The following is a 20236-nucleotide window of genomic DNA, read 5'->3' as shown; positions in this document are numbered from 1 at the left end:
ATTAAATACCTCATTACTTCAGCTTAGTGAAGTTTATTTATAACCTAATTTCGAGAGGATCACGTGCTTATGATTGTTCACAGCTGTTTCAGCATTAGCTCATGGCTAATTATCCTATCAGACGATTCTTAACTCACTATAAGTAACCAGAATTTTCTCATCTCAATATCTTCGTCTTGAAGAAACCACCCCCACCGAACCCTACTTTCCCTCCTTTCAAATGGGCGACACGGTGGCTATTGATTAGCACTATTGCCTCACAGCAAGAATGCCCCTGGTTTAATTCCCTTCCAAACCAGGTGACATTTCTGTGCGGAGTTTTGCTCGTTCTCCCCGTGCTCGTGTGGGTTTTCCCCGGGTCCTCCGGTTTTCTCCCATAGTTCAAAAACAAGCACCCTAAACAATTAATCCAAAATATTTTTTACACCTATAATACTACAATATTTTACACCTCTTCTCAGCATGCATATCTGACACTTAGCTACAATAAGCAAGGGGGGAGTCATCGAGATCTACCTGAGCTCAAACTCCCCTCTCGCCCTGCAACGGGAGGGAGCCCAGGGCTCGAGGATCTTATAAGCTCAGGGCTCACTCCCGGGACAGCATGTCAAACAAGCTTTATTTTCAATCATCAAGTATGAACTCTTGAAAATGGAGTAAGTTCACAGTACTCATATTGATTAGTTTTTTTAACTCAAATGGTTTGTAGCGATCGGTTTCCTGAAACGGTTTGAGTTGCCTTAACTAATATTGTTTTACAGTACTCAGTTGGTTTGAGTTCTCTTCATTTATTGGCTTTTACTGTGCTCAAATTGCTTCGTTTACGTAAATGGATTAAGTTCACAGTACTCATTAGCATTCGTTTTTGGACTTAAATGGCTATTTGCACCAAACACCTGAGTGTGAGTAAACGATGACAGAACTGTAGTTTTAGGTGAACTATCCCTTTAAGGGTCCCACTTTTTATGAAGTGACATTAACTAGTATGTGGCCTACTTACAAGGAAATTAATCATTTGCTACAACGTATTTATTGTGTAAATATATGTTTTTACATTGTATTATGATTAATTTAATTCCTTCATGTAATTACAACTTTATTTAATTTCTGTAATTACATTTGTAATTACACTGTTGACCAGCCCTTACACCTTAACCTACCCTTAAACCTACCCATATACCAAACCTGTCCCTAACCCTACCAGTCTACCACAGTAAGTACATTGTAGGCTATTTATTTTTCGATGCAAGTACATATTAGTTAGGGCCACCTAATATAAAGTGGGACCCCTTTAACATTAAGAGTAATTGTATTACTGCTATTTTATTTTGTGGGGGACGTGGTGATGGTTCTACATCTGTTTAACTGCTTTCAAACAATTATCTATTTGCTTAATTTTATTTACTATCACTAGCTCAACAAAATTGGACAACAGAAGATCAGGAAAAGGTTTCTTCATCTCGTAAGTCTCTTCAATAGTTTGATGTCAGTTTGACGTGAACATCGTAGTGCACTCACATTTCAAGCTGCTGCACTGCCAAAACACTTTCCTTTAAGTTTTTATCAGATTCAAAGTCCAAATATCTAAAAATTCTTAAATCAAGACATTTTCTAGACAATTAAAACATTGCTTTGCCAAATTTAAGTGAGTATTTTCAAAATAACCTGCCAGTGAGGTAAGTAAAACAAACCTGTTTTCAGTTTGAAGTACGATTATTTTACTCGCTCCAGTGTCATAAGATTTTGCTTGTTCTAAGGAAAAATCTATCTTGATTTTTACGTTTTTCTTAAAAAAAAATCTAAATTACTTAGAAAATGCTTCTTGATTTAAGACATTTTAGATATTTAGATTTTAAATATTAAGTAGATTTAAATTTTTAAATACTTACACCAAAAACAAGACAAAAACTATAAGCAAGAAAAACTAAAAACTTTATTTTTTGGCAGTGCGGTTGTGTAATGGTGTGGGAGTTATTACCTTGTCTCATTTCGGGCCTCCTACTATTATATCTTATTATTATCTTTCTAAACTTTGTTCAAATGCCACAGCCATAATCATGTGCATCTATTTGACTACATGTGTGTGTGTGTGTGTATATATATATATATATATATATATATATATATATATATATATATATATATATATATATAAATTATTATAATGGCTACTTCCAGCAGCATAACAAACAACATCACAAAGCTCATTCAAAACGTTTCTGTACATGACCATTGAGTTCAACCCCATATACTATAGTACACATCTAATATAGTGGCCTGTTAGTGTATAGAACTGTTTTAATATTTAGGAAATATAAGGGATTGTCATATTTTATGGTCAAAATATCATGGCTATCAATCAACCACCTCAAGATTAAAAACTGTTTTATTGACGCAGCAATCACTTTCCTCAAGTAGAAGTGAAATGACACTCGATAACCCTTCTTTTTTCACACATAAGCTCATTTTCAGCATTAGTGGGGACTGGTTCACATAAGCAGGAAGGGGATCTGTTTGGCTTAAGAGGGTCTTTAGCTGCACCACCTGGAAAACTCTTAGTTTACAAGCTTTTTCCATTAAAAAAAATCTCATAAACAGAGCCACGTTATAATCTTGAATCTATATTATTTTTTTGTCTCAAAAGACAACTATGGAGAGTAATGCTTGTTAAACCAGTCTCAACGGAGATCATAAACTGGTGAGAGTCTGGAGAGAGTGACTCGTCTTGGCTCAGCAAATCAGACTAGAGGTTACAAGGATTACAGGTTGATTTAAGTACGCAAGTATAAGCCAGATTATCGCCTTACAAGATAAGTGTGGTATTCTGAAATCAGCCCAGAACTTTTTAGGCTGTCTGTGATTTGACTCTTTAATCTGGGGAATATTTTTAGTTGTGGACTCACTTTGTGAGTGATTTTTTGCACCACAAACTTTCACTTTCGTCAAGCTTTAGATTTAAACCTAGATTAATATGATCTTAGGAAACATGTAAGAAGAAGGAAACATAACGGCACACTAACCTTTGCAAGTGCAACTTTGATTCTTCCCTTATATTTGCTGATATGAAACTGAATTAGCAGCAATCATCAAAAAGCACAGAAATAAATCTGTAAAAGAAACAGACGTTTTATTGACCCATTTTAAATCCATGCTGAATATCTGACAGTTTAGCATTTATTTAAAACCATTATCTCAAACCTTACACATACAATTAGATGTAATCGTTAAAACTTACCTCACAAATAATGAAAACTCAACACTGACAAGAAATGACTGATTGCAGACAGGTAGTTTGGTCCATTTTATGTCACTTTCTGTTATTTTCACAATACATTTCTGTGAAGCATGATGCTCAGCATCATAAAAGCCTCACCGCTGAAGACTTTAAGGGGACATATCCTCCACCTTGGTTACATAACTGATAATGACTGCACAGACGTATCAGTGCCGAAGCTCTTTCTTTATACCCTTGAGGACTGACCTCTTTTATCTGTACCTTCATTTAAAAGATGGCTGTATGTATCTTTATAACAACATGTGAGAGGAGTCACAAAACACGAGTTACTTTAAATGCTAAGCGAGCTCTGAGTTTATTTCAATTCAGAGCTATTCATATTTATTTAATTCATATGTACATGTTTATGAATTTAAAAATCTAAGTGCGTAATCAGAAAATCCCTGCTATCAAAGATCACAAGCACAGAGGTCAGGAGTTAACAATTTGTGCGAGATGTTCTTACAACAGAGATCATTGAAGCTCTGCTGCACGATAACACGATTCAGAAAAAAAGCACTTTTGTAAGCATGTAAGCTGTTTTACAGACAGGCCCACACGCAGTCTGTACATGTGGAATGCTCCGCAGGATTCTGCACACCCATCCTTCACGATCCTTCACTTTTACTTTGTCTAATTTGTTTCCTTGCCTAGAGCTTAAAATGGTGGGAGAGGCTCCAGCATCCCCACAACCCTACGTAGGACAAGCGGTTTGTAAAATGGAAGGGTGTATGAATGAATTTTGACTACAACAACTTAACAAGACTGTAGGGCATTCCACAGAAATCAGAAGATTCGGCTTGGGCCTCGTCTGCAGTTGCTTTTTATAGTCTTACAGGAGATAGATGCCGTTTGTGTACTAGTACACAATGAACTAACACACAAATAAACTGTGATTTGGCAAGGCAGGAGATGTTTGGAACAAGAGCCTCTATTTGTAGATGACTCCGAGTATCCACACACCTCTGCCTTCTGATCACAACTGCTGCCAATTACACTGAGTAGCTATGGTTACATCATAATTTTACAGGCTCTTTAGCTGGCATGTAGTCCTCTACTGTACTCTAGCATCTTCTCAATAAGGAAAGGTACTTTTACTTGCTCCCCCGTTGAACAGGAGGTTGATTTCTCTGACTGGTCCAAAAGCTCAGTCCACCACATCAGGGGTGGTCCAGAGTGTTTCTCAGACCATGTGACAGTGCAAACGATGGAATAAGTGTCTTCATAAATGCTACAAAGGACTAATGTCCCGTCTCTTTCCAGTCATGCTCTGCTCTTCTTTGACACAGTGCACAGCTTCAATCATGTTAGTGATGCCACTGAAATCATCTGCTGCTGGATGTCTGAGCTGCTCTTTCACAGAAGAGTGCAAGTGCCTGATTTCTTATCATCATCTGAGCCGCCGGAAGACTCTTTCCGGTTGGGATCGCTGAGCTCATCAAAGAGTCCGGTGTCAATCATCTCCTGTTGCCAGGCAATGGACACCGCACCTGTGCTAAACTCCTTGAAGAATTTGTCATCCTTGGCGTCAAACTCAATACCTTTGATTTCAGAGAACTCTGCAATGTCACCTGTATCCTTTGCATAGACAACATTGGGCTTGGGCACCCAGGGTGGATCGATAAGTCCGGCCTCCAAGCGAGCAAAGTTGATGGACTTGAACCACTCATGCTTCCTGGGATCATCATTCCTGTGGAAATTGTACAAGTAAGAATTTTACATATTAGCCTTGAGGGAACAAGAAGTTTGATGCATTTCAGAATACATTTTCTTCATATTGAATAAGAAAAATCATGACTTTTGGTCATTACTTGAGTTACACCTTGAGTTCAACCAGAAATGAAAATTCTGTGATTGATTATTAGCCCTCATGTCTTTCCAAACCCCTAGGACCTTCATTCATCTTCATTCACTGTCCTTTAGTCACAGCAAAATCAACCACCAGTTCCTCTGGCCTATTTTTTATGTGCAACCCAACACTGGGAATCACCCATACACTCTTTAATTCACTCATACGCAATGGCTAATTTGTTTTACCCAATTCACCTATAGTGGATGTCCTTGGACTGTGGAGGAAACTAGAGCACACGGAGGAAACCACATGAACACAGCCAGCAAGCATTTTTTGCTTTTAAAAGATGTCTAATAGATGTCTAATAGACGTCTAAACATAGTGGTCTTGGCTAAAACAAGGCTAAATTTGAGCTGTCAGTAAAAATCTAATAGACGTCTAAAAATAGGCCAAAACTAGACTAGTCATCAAATAAACAGAAGTGAATGACTACACATATAAAGTCTGTCTAATCTGTCTATTTGATGACTTGTCTAGTTTTGGGCTGTTCTTAGATGTCTATTAGATTTTACTGACAGCTCAAGTTTAGCCTTGTTTTAGCCAAGCTGTCTATGTTTAGATGTCTATTAGACGTCTATTAAACACAGAATCGTTTCCTGGGCAGGGAGAACATGCTAACTCCACACAGAAAGGCCTCCTGGCACAGCTGGGATTCGAATCAGCAACCTTCTTGCTGCGAGACCACAGTATTATATTTGTAAACAAAGTCAAGTTTTTTTGCACACAAAAGTGTTCTTAGAGCTTCAAATGATGAAAGTTGAACCACTGAAGTTGCATGAAATGTTTTGACAATGTTTTTGGTTCCTTTTCGGGACTTTGAATGCCTCACAACTGTTGTTGTCTATGGAAAATGAGAGAGCTCTTGGATTTCATCTAAAATAATCTTAATTTGAGTTTCAAAGACCAACAAAAGTCTTGGGGGATTGGAACGACATAACAGTGAATAATTAATAACAGAATTTCCATATTTGGGTGAGGTAACCCTTTAAAAGGGATGAAAGGACTTACTTGCATCCAAGACGTTCATCGATCTTCTTCTTGAGGAACTGCTTGATGATGTCTGTGGTGGCAGCATCGAAGTTCTTGTGCTCAAACTTGGGCTCCTCATTGAGGATGCGCCTCTGTACCTCTTCCTTCTCCACCTTCTCTTTTTTAGCATCAGGACCTTTGAATGGGGTATATCCAGCCACCATTTCATAGATACTACAGCCCAGTGCCCACCAGTCCACTGATGCTCTGTATGGAGTTTCATTAAGGATTTCAGGTGCCATATACGCACCTGTTCCAGCCTGTGTGAAAACAAACAAAGGGTCTGAGGTTCAGAAGTCCAGAATGAACTTGTAATTTCTTATGGAAAACTGGTCAAATTTGACACAAACACAGTCAGAGGTGTTTATAAAGTAGTAGTAGAGTATTTATGTATTACCCTATCTATTACCCATACCTGATTACCTATCTTTGCCAGAAAGAAGTAGCTTAATTGTAATCCCCTACTGACTGTCAGGAGCCATGTGCCGATCCACTGTGATGAAGCAGACTGTCTGCTTATATAAAGACAACCATTCTTAGCCACAAATGGACATGTGAACCTTTGTGTACATGCTTTCACGTAGAGTCATTCATTAATAGTACTGAGCTAACCTAATGCCAGAGTTACTGTACCTTATCAGTTGACCTACATGGCTCAAAGACAGATCACTATGGGTGCTTTAAACCCCATTTTATAAGACTTAAACCACACTAATAGTTAAACAGACCAGTGATGTAAAATGAACGAGATGTTTCAAAGTTTTTGGTATACTTATATACTGTTAAGTAGGAAGTGGATTGTGTTCAGGAGGTAATACATTAGTTCAAGTAGAAAATGTGGTTCACTATAGCAAGATGTAGCAATCTACAGTTAGTCTCAGTCAAGCTAAATAGTTTTTACATGTTGAAATATGCACAGTCATTGTGCTATGCTAACATAATTAGCATACCTAAACTAGAATGATCTGGCACCTACAGACCAGTGAAGCTGTAGATTATGAATATAATGTTTACATAAATAGAACTGACAGGTCATGACTTTAAAATTGTTAAATCTGCAGGAGATTAAGTCTTTAATAATTGTAGTAGGCCCAATAGTGATAAACACAAAGTCTTCAAACATACGATAGACATGCGACAAATAAAAAATTGAACACGCTCTCTTCCCTCTGCCTTTGGCTGTCTGATCAGAGAGAGATTTGTGTAATTCTTTCTAAGAGGATCAGGAGTGTAAAGCCAACCAAACCCCCGGTGGTTCAGCTTGGGCTTCAACCTGAACTGAGGACTCAAGAAGGGCACGGGATAATAAGCTTAGGGTCAGCGCATGAAAGTTGTTTCATTTTGACTTTTGACAATGCATCAAAAATTCACACGAGCAACCTTATTTTACCAAGTGTGATGGAGGATTACACCAACTAGCTAATTAACATAACAATTAAAAAGGTAAAGTTGAGACATGAAGGAATATAAAATAATTATATTATATATATAATATTCATCATCCACAGTGGCTTCTAACACTTTCAGTATTGTTAGTTGGATAATCACTTTCAAATGATGGGAATATGTTACAAGTTAAGTTACATTTATCTGTGCTAAAATATCAACCACTTAAAATCTGCATTCTACATTTTACTAGGTAATTTAACTGGCCAGATTTTTATTATTTATGTAGGAAGTCATTAAACAGGTTTCCAATTGATTTAAAAGAAATGTAAAAACAATCCAGTGGATTTGTTATTATCAGAAGCTTCCCAGCTGCACTGTCCTTTTAACCTCACTAATAACTACTATCTTTATATTGTTGTTTTTTTACTTTGATAGTGATGATTACTGAACCTCTTCTCAAAGCACTTGTGGTGTGGGCCTACTGAATAACGTCAAATTATTTTAATTGAGAATCATTTTTTGGACAGCTTTGAAAGCAACAGACAAGTCTCTATGCAGAAAAATCAATAAAATAATTATTAAAATAAATAAATTCTAACAAATCAATTTTTGCAGGCAATAAATACAAAAGTTTACAGAGAGAATGAAATAGGGGTGCATGTAAGGACACAGCAGCAAACTGGTCCTTCACTGGTGTAGCTGTACTTAGAATGATGAAGATCACAAGGAATTATGCAACAGGCACATAAACCTAACAACAGTAATCCCGATTTACCATGTAAAAGACAATCTGGTGTGAGGTCCTAACCCTGTTCTGGTAGCATTAGGACTGGCAAACACTAAACCTGTGGCCTCAAAATATGCAGGACCACAAATGGTCCAATATGGGCAAGTTAGTGGACCATATGCTTGAAGACTTTCAAGTAAGCCCACTTCTGGCAAACTGTCATGCCGTTACAAACTCTGTTTAAGATTTGGTTTGAGATGCTATATCAAGCAGGTCTTACACTGGACAAGAAGCATTACATTTAATTCCACTGTTCCATGCCATGTCTTTAAATTATGAACATTTATTTTCCCACAGTATATTCAATGGATTTTCGGGGCTAGGCTACTGCTCCTCATTGCACTTACATTTATACAGCTTTTCACCTCATGTTACGCTTGAACAACTAAATAAATGCGCAGGTCTATTAAACTGACTATATTTTGATTAAATTACATTATCGATGCTGTAAAGTAAATCTCGGGAAATTGAAGACGGCCACATCAACTATGACTGGAAGTTATTATTAGTTATAGTTATTATTAAAAAAAAAAAAACTTCAGAGCATAAAACCCATTGGATAATTGAAATAGACTTCAACAACACTCTGAAACACAATATGGACTTGGTAGTCTGTCGTTTTAGTTTCACAGTCAAAGTACTTTGATGTAGTTTGGGAACCGCTCTCCACACATCAGTTTTCATCTCGTATGCACACACATACACACTCAAATACTATCCTGTGGCTTCAGTGGAACAAATCATAACAAGAGACGAAGAACTCACCTTCTGGCTGATGGTCTTCCCAACAGCAATCTCCACAGCAAGACCAAGATCTGAAAGGCGGCACTGGCCCTGGCTATCTAAAAGCACGTTCTCTGGCTTCATGTCACGGTACACGATGTCCATGTCGTGCAGATGAAGGATCCCGGTTGCGATCTGAGCGGTATAATAGATGATTCGATCCATTTCGATTCCCTTCTCCCCAATGTTATAGATGTGATACTTGAGATCACCTCCATTCATCAAGCTCATGACCAGGCAGAGATGGGTCTTGGTGTCAAAAGCGTAAGCCAAGCTGACAATGAACAGGCTGTTGACCCTCTCTAAGATCTTCTTCTCGAGCAGAGCCATTTTCTCACCATGTTTCTTCTTGAGGCGTTTTTTGCAGAGCTTCTTACAGGCGTACATCTGGCCAGTGTTCTTCACCTGCACCGCGCACACCTTGAAGCGTATATACATGGTCAACATCTAAATATTTCATTCAAGAACTTTGAAGACATAAAATAAGTTGCACCGCATTAAAAAAGCACCTACCTCTCCAAATCCACCCTTTCCAAGAGTCCTGAATTCGTAGAAGTACTTCTCACTGATGGGTTGTTTCTCGTACTCTTTCCACTGTAGAAACTTGTCAAAGAACGGAGTTGCTTGGTATTCTGCAAACGGCTTGCCTTTGATAAACTCTTTGGTGGCAGTCTTCACCTGTCCCATCACCTCCTCGAAATCTTTATCGGAAACCGCCTTGCACTTGGTTGCTACATCTCCGGTCAGAAAGGTGAGAGAACTTTTGGAACCCTCTTTGCAGAACTTGTTGATGATGTTTGTACGGGCCTTATCTCTGGCAGCACTCTCGGACAGTTCCCACTCGTTCAGATCATCCAGAAAGTCTGCAGCGGTGGTGCACTCTGGCCCTGCTTGACTGAGGTACTGGCGGAACAGCTTCTTTCCAATAGGTTGCTTTTCGCAGAGGGATTCAAAGTCCTTGTCCAGACTCGTCCTGAGCGAAGCACATTGCTCCGGCTTGGGCAGAGACAGACTCCGGCGACGTTTCTTCATCTCCTTGTCGTCACCCCCTTGGGCTTTCAGGTAGGCCGTATTGGCCACCAAGTTATCGAGTCCCCCCATGTCACACATTTTGGCAGCTTTGTCGGGTTACCTGCCCTAGAGAAATGAACACTCTGTGGACAGCACTATCAGTCTAGAAGCTGCTACTGCCAGCGTTCAGAGCGTTTGTGTGCGACTTGCTTTGAAGCCAAGGCGCGAATGAGCCACTAAGATGCGCGCACCTACAGACCAAGACACACTGACAACCCAGTAATTACTCATTTAGAATTAAATACCTGCAAGGGATTTTCACTTAAGTATATTTGTGTGGTCTATACTCAGCTACTGTTCAAGGAAAGGAACTTATAAGAGGGTTCTCCCACTAAGAAGCTTTAGGGCTGACTATATTTAGGCAGATGCAGAGCGCTAGTAAACGGATGGCCACCGGGCTCTGTTGTCTAAACATAAATGGTGATACGATGAGAGGAGCAAAAATGTGGGAGCTAACAGCTCAGCATGGAGAGTACAAAATGCTGAGGCTAGCAGGACACACTAAAACTTTCTGCTGTTGTTTATAGGCCAATGGCTAATGTGCTATTGCCACACTAAATGCCAAAGATAGGGGCTGATGTCCCACTGCTGGCTCAGTCAATTAGATTATTATTTAAAATTCATTTTAGGATTTTAATTGCTGATTTGAATTGTTTGCCTGCTTTTTATCGAACTCCTTTTCACCACAATTAATGCAAACTGTATCTTCTGATTTCTAACTATACAGCACTTTTACTCAGGGATTCATTACACTTTGCACATCCTCATCAACAGATAAATCATCAGAACAATATAAATGCACACTTGGATGTACTTTAAAAGCAAGAAATCACACACTTTTTAGAATTCTGATGAATTTCTGTCCTAAGTTTGCACAGTATTTCAACTCATTTTATGCCTTTTTATCAAATAAATTCAGCTTATCATTGTTGAACCATTGATGCATTGTAAAAATGACATTTGTAAAGTCAAACCTCTCACCTTCATGTGTTGAACTCTGCTGCACTGACCTCTTTTCTGCAGTGTGTCAGTCTCTCCTTCTTTAATGAGCCTTAGCTTTTGCTTTAATTCCCTCATTTAAATACTAAGGCTATCCACATTTTCCCAGCTCCCAAATTAATTTAATTCCACAAACTGAACAAAATTCATTATAGAGAGATCATTTGGCATTATTTTCATTCAGTATTATAAAATATTTAAACATGTGCACGTTTTAGAATAAACCATATAATACAAGGCAATGGCACAATGGTTAAGTGGTCAGTGGTCAAAATATTTCCCAGTGGGCATCTTGAAAACCACATCAAAAAAATAAGCCAAACTGACTACTTTGAGGTCAAAATGACATCAAATTGAAAAACAGTCCTGAAATCGATTTTAAATGTTTTTTGACATCAATTTTAGATGTCAGTTTGATGTTGCTTTGACATCAAGGTAGTTTACATGCATTGTAAGTATACAAAATCCAGTGTAAATTTGTAATTGAAGCTTTCAGATGAAGAAAACTTTTCCTACATTATGTTTTGTGTCATGGTTTTGGTGGCCAAAAGGGCATCAATATCTGGAGGTCAAACAGATGTTAATGTTTTGACTTCAAACCGATAGGCATTCTATGCATGTTTTATTATGTTAATGTCAATTTGATGTTGTTTTGCATTATAAGATTATTACATTATAGACATATGAAAGTCATTAGGCAGTATTTTCATTCAGTATTATAAAATATATAAACATGTGAACGTGTTTAGCAAGGTTTCTGGTTCGAGTCCCAGCTGGTCCAGGAGGCCTTTCTGTGTGGAGTTAGCATTTTCTCCCTGTGTTAACTTAGGTTTCCTCCAGGTGCTTCAGTTTCCCCCACAGTCCAAAGACATGCAATGCAAATGAAATGGATAAACTACATAAATTGGCCATAGTTTGTAAATGGGAGAGTCTGTGGGTTTTTCCCATCACTGAGGGTTGCATCCACTGTGTAAAACAATCTCCAGAGAAAATGGCTGTTCATTCTGCTATGGCAATTCCTGATAAACAGGGATTAAGCTGAAGAAAAATTAGTATAAAATATATAAGTTTATTTTAAGAAAATGAGTTATTTTATGGCCAAAAGGATTTCTTTCCAGGCCCGTAGCCAGCCTGGTGAAAGGAGTGGTTCTTTGTTCTCCAAAAGTGGAGCTTATTGCAGTTATTTACTTAATTTTTTTCTATTTAATTATGAGGTTTAAATACTGCATTTAGTGACATTTTAAGCATGATATGTAGATGGATTAGCTTGTCGGATGTATTAAAATTCCTAACGATTAAGAATAAAGAAATATGAAGAAAAAATACTTATTTTTAAAATTCAAATTTGTTAATCATGTCTCATCAGAAAAAATGAAATCTGTTAAAGTTTTAAATTAAAACCTGTAGCCTATAGTCTTTTATTAGGCAAAAAACAATAGCACATACCACATTCAACTTTCCAAAATTTGGCTATTTGAATATTGAACAATTATGACATAATAAATAAATAATGTAGAGTTTAACGATTTTGTCTTTTGAACAACCCAAACCTTAAAAAACATAACAAAATAAGTCAAACTGACTACGTTGCTGTCAAAATGACATCTAATTTACATCTAACATTAGTGTAAAAAACCAATGATTTGTTTTTGACACCAATTTTTGATGTCAATTCGGTGTTGTTTTGACATCAAAGTAGTTTACATGTATTGTAGGGATACAAAACCTAGTGTACATTTGTAATTTGCTATTGAAGCTTCCAGATTAATAAAACTTTTCTTATATTATATATATTTTTGTATCATAATTTTGGTGGTCAAAAGGACATCAATGACTGGATGTCAAATGGAGGTCAAATTATCATTTTTCTCTGACTCCTGTGTGTAGGCTCAGTAATTTGACTTTTATAGTGACGAATAAGTTATTTACAATGCCTTTAAAGTGAATTAACTGAACATAAACATAGAAGGCTGACGAAAATGGTAATTTTAGGAGAACATTTCAGATGACATTTAGAGGTTTTTGCATCTGAACTCTTCAAATGTAAATTATGACAAATGTTTAAGAATAAAGTTTATAATGCACATAAAGAAATTAATAAAAATAAAAAAGGAATAATTATGAATCAAAACAAATCTTAATAAAAAAAATAAAATGTACCCAAAAAGAATAGCTATATTATGTAAAAACTAACTGCTGATTTAAGAGTCATGCGGACCCCATTTGGTTACAGTTATCCCATGCCGACATGGATAGGGCATGCTCCAGTCAGGGGTCATGTAGTTACAAGAATTACACAATTCTTCTACTGTTTGAGAGTGATCTCTGTATAAGGCTGGGCGCATCAGTATAACCTAATTCAGTCCACTAAAGCTAAGCTAATATGAGTTAATCCATACTAAAAGTGTCTTCTGCTTCTAAAACAGACTGGGGGGAGGGGGGTCTCATTCACGTACACCACAATGAGACATTAAAGCTCAGTCAAACTTTCTAGGTCATGTTGAACACCAGCCAACTACATGGTTACGCAGCTGACAAACGTGTGACGGACAAACCTTCAAAATCAATGTGCGAAATGAAAGCATAGTTTAAACGCACATACTGCAAGATGGTCAAAAAATGGCTAATTCTGCATATAGGCCTATTTGTTATTCGATGTAGATCATCTGACACATCTAGGCAGACATTTCTGTCCTTCGTGGCACTAGGATTGCCTTGTCTCACCTGGAGATCACCTTTTCTTACAGGATTATGCAGGTGGTGGAGAGAGAAAACGGACTCTCAATCCCCCATCTGATTTTAACCCAGAGACACTGAGCAGATCAGCGGGTCACTCGCACAAATGCTACGATACCACAGTAATGAGATTTTACCTCACAAATCTGATGTATGGTTATTTTCAAAATGTCCATCGTTGCATGTTTACCGTGTCCGCAGCTTGTAAATGTCTTTCTTTTCTTTTCATGTGACAGAAAAAAAGTGAATGCACTTAATTCATCAAGGATAAACACAACATAGTTTTATAAGCAAAACACTTTTCTCCTGTGCTCCTTTATGTAAGTACATATTGCAGGCTACTCCTGCTACACTGACACTGTATTAAACATACTACAAAATCCATCAACACACCAGTCTAAGAGCCAGCCTTTAGATTTGAAACTAAAACTAACAACATTTCATTCATTCATTTTCTTTTCGGCCTAGTCCCTTTATTAATCTGGGGTCGCCACAGCGGAATGAACCGCCAACTTATCCAGCACATGTTTTAAACAGCGGATGCCCTTCCAGTTGCAACCCATCACTGAAAAAAAACTAACCACATTTGCAATACTTTTAATATCCAAAGGCATAAAAAGGCCCCAGAACAACAAAGTAAAGTTCATAGACCAACTTTATGGTGGCTTGAGAAAGTCCAGTCTGAAAATTTGAAACAGCTTCAAAGTTTAAATCATTGAAGTAGTTTTTAAGAAGTTTGAAGCAGTTGGCATAAACAGAGAACTAGATATAGCAGGTTTCTACTATGGATTGGCATGTTTCTTGCTAGGTGGTTGCTTGGGTGTGCTGAGTCATTGCTAAGGTGTTGCTATGCGATTGCTAGGGTGTTCTGCGTGGTTGCTAGAGTGTTGCTAGGTTGTTTTGACTGTATGTTAAGGCGTTGCTAGGCAGTTGCTATGGTATTCTAAGTGGTTGCTAGGTCGACCACTAAGCAGTTGCTAAGGCATTGCTAGGCAGTTGCTAGGCTGTTCTGAGTGGTTACTAAGGCATTGCTAGGGTGTTCTGGGTGGTTGCTAAGGTTTTGCTAGGGTGCTCTAGGTGGTTGCTAGGCAGTTGCTAGGGTGTTCTGAGTGGTTGCTAAGGCATTGCTAAGGTGTTCTGAGTGGTTGCTAAGTGGTTGCTAAAGCATTGCTAGATGGTTGCTAAGATGTTGTTAGGTGGTTGCTAGGGTGTTCTGAGTGGTTGCTAGGCAGTTGCTATGGTGTTCTGAGTGGATACTAAGGTGTTGCTATGGTGTTCTGAGTGGTTACTAAGGTGTTGCTAGATGGTTGCCAGTGTGTTCTAGGTGGATGCTAAGGCATTGCTAAGGTGTTCTGAGTGGTTGCTAGACAGTTACTAGGGTGTTTTAGGTGGTTACTAAGGTGTTGTTAGGTAGTTGCTAAGGTGTTCTGAGTGGTTGCTAAAGTGATTCTAGGCAGTTGCTAAGGTGTTCTGAGTGGTTACTAGGCAGTTGCTAACATAAATTATCATGGTTCTAGTATGAATTAGCCTGTTTTTAGCATAAATTTGCATTATGTTAGCATGGTTCTGGTTCTAGTATGAATTAGCCTGTTTTTAGCATAAATTTGCATTATGTTAGCATGGTTCTAGTATGAATTAGCCTGTTTTTAGCATAAATGTGCATGTTGTTAGCATGGTTCTAGTATAAATTAGTATGTTGCTAACATGTTTCTATTATAAACTAGCATGTTGTTAGCATGAATTTAGTATGAATTAGCATGTTGCTAGTATGATTAGTATGTTAGTGGTTTTTAGCAAGGATTGATATGTTGTTAGTATGTTTCTAATATGGATTGGTTTGTTGTTAGTATGTCCAATGTAAAGTCAATGGCAGTGTTTACAATGGAAGTCTATATGACAGTTGCTAGGGTCCCATAAGTGGTTGCTAGGGTGTGGCTAGTAAGTTGAAAGGTCATCAGTGATTGGCAGATTGGTAGTCTGAGTTAAATGAGCCCAACCTTAAGTTTGTATGGCAGTCTGGTGGAAAGTTATGAGGTCACAAAATTTGGCACAATGTTAAGTCAATGGGACTTTTCAGAATATTCCAGGTCAGTTTTCGGAAATTCGTAAGTCGGATCAGTTGGAAAAGATTGCAACCCGAGTCAGACAAGTTTGGAGGTTTGGTGTCAGTTTGGTGGTTGTAGTATCAACGGTCTAGGAGGAGATGCATATAGAAATTAGTCTCAGAAGAAGAAGAAGACGGAAGAATGATACGTTTATATAGTTTAACAGCATGTTGGCTTTCTCAAGCCACCATAATAAGACTTAGTCTAGTTTTAGAACAGTGTTGCACCTTGATAAAAGTGCATTAAATAAGAGGGTGCTTTATCATTATAATCTTGTGTACCATATTTACTTTAGTGCGTTCAAATCTGATTTCTGTAAGTAGTGATTAAGGCACTTGAAATGGGAAACCTGTGAAATAAGTAACATGTGAAGCCTCTAGACCTAACCTTATTCATTTATTCTGTGAATTTTGTCATTTGCTCAACCACCCACATGACAAATCTGGCATCAAGGAGAATATGCATATTCAAAATGACAAGAAACTAAGAATGATGTGATTATTATTAATATTTTAATTAAAATAAACATTTTTACATTTTGTTTTGGCATTAAAGGGATAGTTCACCCAAAAATTTAAACTTACTTTTCAATTAAAACTTACCTTTCAAGGCCATGATGTCACCATTGTACACATCCAGGATAACAGGTATATTAACAGCGTTTCTATTTCAGACAATCCCCCACCTGATTAAACTTAGCATATTACAAATCTGATAATCAGAAATTTTAATAATAAAATCGTAATTTACATCATATAGGATTTATTCAAGGGGTTTAATTTTGAGAATGCTTTGTGTCTTAATTAGTAGGCTACATGTTAAATGTCTATATAGGCTACAGTAAACTAGCTGAATCAAACTACGTTTTTCGCTCCAGCTAAAAAATTCAGAGCAAGGATGAATAGAGAGCAGTATTGGCCTACTAATAGGCCCGACTTGTTCTTAAATCTACTTTAAGAATAAAACAAGACGAAGTACTGTGCAAAGGCTGCATGCTGTCAAGCTGTTTTCTCCACGTGCTATAATTAGATTGAAAGCACTCATGCTAACAGCGTAATCCTTCACTGTGCCTTTTGCATCATGTCACAAGTGTCACTGCCCTCTTGTGGACAATTATGATATGGGAAATGAGCAATACTTGCAGTTTTTAAATCAGTTGAATGTTTTTTTTATTTGACTTTATGTTGCATTAGGAAAAGATATTCATATTTTGCGCTGGTGGATCAAAATAACTATGTTGTACTGGTTAAAAATCAAAAGAAGAAACAAGTGACACAGAGAGAGAGAGAGAGAGAGAGAGAGGCAGGTAATGTATTGAAAATGCAGCTGTTTGAGTTTAAATTAAGCTTTTTTATACATTTCCTGCTCTTTTTTAACTTCTATGTTTCATTATTTATGGTGTTATATACTCAAATGTTCTAAAGGTACTAACATACACATTGTATCTTTGTAACAGACAAAAAAAAACAAAAAAAAAAAACACCATGAGCAGGTGTGGACGAGAAAATGAAATATGACAAATCAATGCTCATCAACTTTTCTCACAAGCAGAGAAACACAGTTAATATAAAGAAGGTGGTCAGTGTCATTCACAGCTACTAAACACCACCATAGTAACACACATAATAAAGTAACGCAATAAGCATATTTTATCAAAATTATAGGTGTAATAGAAAACTCTAATGTACATTACTGAAACAAAATAAATAAATAAATAAAAAGAACAACAGTAATGCCAACAAAAAGCATACAATTTTAAGTGTCCTGACCTGCAGAGAATTCTGCATTGTTAGTTTTTAACCATTGAAATTGTAGCCATTTTTTAGTGTCTCCTTTCTTCTTTGGCATTTAAGCAATACTTAAAACTAACAGTCCCCCTACAGTGAAATGTAAAGGCTTGTCATTTTCCCCCCGGTCTTAAGATTTACTTTATTAAATAAATGCATTAAAATATACAGGGATGGACAATAAATCTGAAATGTACGATGGCCAAGAGAGCTTAACGTGCTGCAATTTAAGAAAACACATGCAATTACAAAAAAACAAAACAGCAAATTAAGACCTTCATCCGTTTGACAGCACATGTGCTGCAAATTCTCACAACACAAACACATTTTTAAAAAAACAAGCTGCATTTTCTCACAACACTTGTAGCACAAAATACAGGAGAAATGTTTCAAGTGGACCCTAAAACGTGACAGAGCCAGCTGTTTAGGTTATGGTTATTTAGACTAATAAAATACAAAAGACAAGAGAATCAGGATGTTAAAATAAACAAACAAAAAACTCACATTTCAATGATCACCTACAACTTCACTGAGTAATATTCATGGCACAGCGGTGTCCATCACTTTTTGGGTCCACTTGAAACATTTCCGTTGTGTTCCGATGTTTTTGAATGTGTTGTGAGAAAAATGCAGCACGTTACATTCATTTGTTTTTGTTGTGAGAAAATGCAGCTCCAGCTCGTTTTTTAAAAATTTGTTTGTGTTGTGAGAATTTGCAGCACAACTTCACTTTCATGTTCATCAAATCACTCTGTCACCAGTCTTGCTGTGTGTATTGGTGCATTATCATCCTGATACATGGCACTGCCTTCTGGAGACAATGTTTGAACCATTGAGTGCACATGGTCCTCCAGAACGGTTTGGTAGTCCTTGGCAGTGACGCACCCATCTAGCACAAGTACTGATCCACCCCCATGCTTCACTATGGGCATGCAACAGTCTGGGTGGTACGCTTCTTTGGGGCTTTTCCACACCGTAACTCTCCCAGATGTGGGAAAGACAGTGAAGGTGCACTTATCAGAGAACAATTCGTGTTTCACATTGTCTTAAAACCAAGACTTTCACTGCTTAAAACCAATATTTGGCACAAGTGACAAAGGTTTGGCTATGTCCTCTGACCCCGTAGAGCTCCTGACGAAGAGTTTTGGTGAAAAACGGGGCGTAAAGGAGCACATTTGTGAGTTGGCCAGCTGTGGTTTTATGTGGCTGGTCAAATTTAGCCATGAAACCTCCAACACTAAATTGGCCAGTGTTTCAGTTTCACTGTCCAATGCCTCATAATTAGTATGTTTCATTTTCTTTTATAATTATGTAAATCAGGGAAATCGAACATACAAAAATGTTTCTTTCCACATTTTCTTTAATACAGATTAATATTTTCCCTCTAAATACGGATTAAGCAAACACACACACACACACACACGCACGCACGCACGCACGCACGCACGCACGCACGCACACACACACACACACACACACACACACACACACACACACAAATCTGCTTTAACATATGCTTCATTACATTAAAAATAATTATATTCATAAACTGACTTCCCATCAGGTATCATGTTCCCAGGTGGATTGCATCTGAGGCATAAACCGCTTTTTAAAAATGTTTTTTAAAGCTAAAAGTGTTTTTTAAAGCTATAAAGGTTAGTTCGATGCAATAGTGTTAAATATTGAGGGAGGTATAATGAGAAATAGCAGTGTTGTGACATAAAAACGGGGTTTTGCTTTAAACGTGGGTTAAGTCAGCACAGATGCAGCAGTCAACATGGATCAGTTTCAGTCAGAGCATCTCTAAACATATAACCTGAAACCACACGCCTGTACAGGTGTGAGGACAAAATACCTCGCAAGAAACTTTCATTGATAAACATTTTTATATATAAATGGGAAATTAAATACACAAGTCTAGGTTAATGATGCCAAAACATTATTTATAAATCTTTCAAATTTATATACAAATAAATGACCCAGGTGAATTATTCTAAATGACCCTTTTGTGGCTGTACTGACGAAACTAATCAGATCCATATTTGTATTCAGAAGAAACAGGTGGTTATAAAGTTACACAGATATCAGAGGACATTTAAAATATTAAATATTGACATTTTAATGACTTTCAAAATTAGCATCACTCATTAACACAACTTTGCATTTTAAAATTGTGAAATTATAATATTCAATTGAATGGGTATCATACAATACAGAGACTTCAGCACCACTAAACTATACAACAGCGTCACCTACTATTTTAGCTTTATTCTGTTTGGAAGTTTTATACAGCTATAAAGCGGATATTTAGAGTGACTGAACCATGATTGTGTTGTTTATATGCAATAGCCAAGCAAATAGGACAAAAGAGACAATGGAACATGTTAATATACATGCACTGACACTGGGAGGATTACAGAAGCA

The 20236-nt window shown here is 37.3% G+C and overlaps 2 protein-coding genes across 2 annotated transcripts in view; both read right to left on the bottom strand.

Annotated features, from left to right (window-relative positions):
- LOC130242337 (uncharacterized) overlaps window positions 1–20236 on the bottom strand; it is a 136005-nt gene that overhangs the window by 38750 nt on the left and 77019 nt on the right. The gene's annotated exons all lie outside the window — the stretch shown is intronic.
- grk7a (G protein-coupled receptor kinase 7a) lies at window positions 3627–10235 on the bottom strand. Its single transcript, XM_056474371.1, has 4 exons — window positions 9628–10235; window positions 9097–9534; window positions 6135–6415; window positions 3627–4964 (listed from the first exon to the last, which is right to left on the bottom strand). Exons 1-4 carry the CDS (start codon window positions 10222–10224, stop codon window positions 4631–4633), a joined length of 1650 nt encoding a protein of 549 aa, XP_056330346.1. The 5' UTR covers window positions 10225–10235; the 3' UTR covers window positions 3627–4630.

Source organism: Danio aesculapii, chromosome 2 (assembly GCF_903798145.1).
Source record: "Danio aesculapii chromosome 2, fDanAes4.1, whole genome shotgun sequence".
In the NCBI taxonomy this organism is placed as follows: Eukaryota; Metazoa; Chordata; class Actinopteri; order Cypriniformes; family Danionidae; genus Danio; species Danio aesculapii.
The sequence above is the reverse complement of the archived record's forward strand: the minus strand, read 5'-3'. Positions and strand labels throughout refer to the sequence as shown.

Bases quoted from the DNA above. Each gene is read 5' to 3' on its own strand.
- grk7a (XM_056474371.1), bottom strand. From the start codon at position 10,224: ATGTGTGACATGGGGGGACTCGATAACTTGGTGGCCAATACGGCCTAC. The intron at 9,535-9,627 runs GTAGGTGCTTTT...ATACGCTTCAAG, and splicing joins GAAAGGGTGGATTTGGAGAG to GTGTGCGCGGTGCAGGTGAA. The intron at 4,965-6,134 runs GTAAGTCCTTTC...CAATTTCCACAG, and splicing joins GATGAACGTCTTGGATGCAA to GAATGATGATCCCAGGAAGC.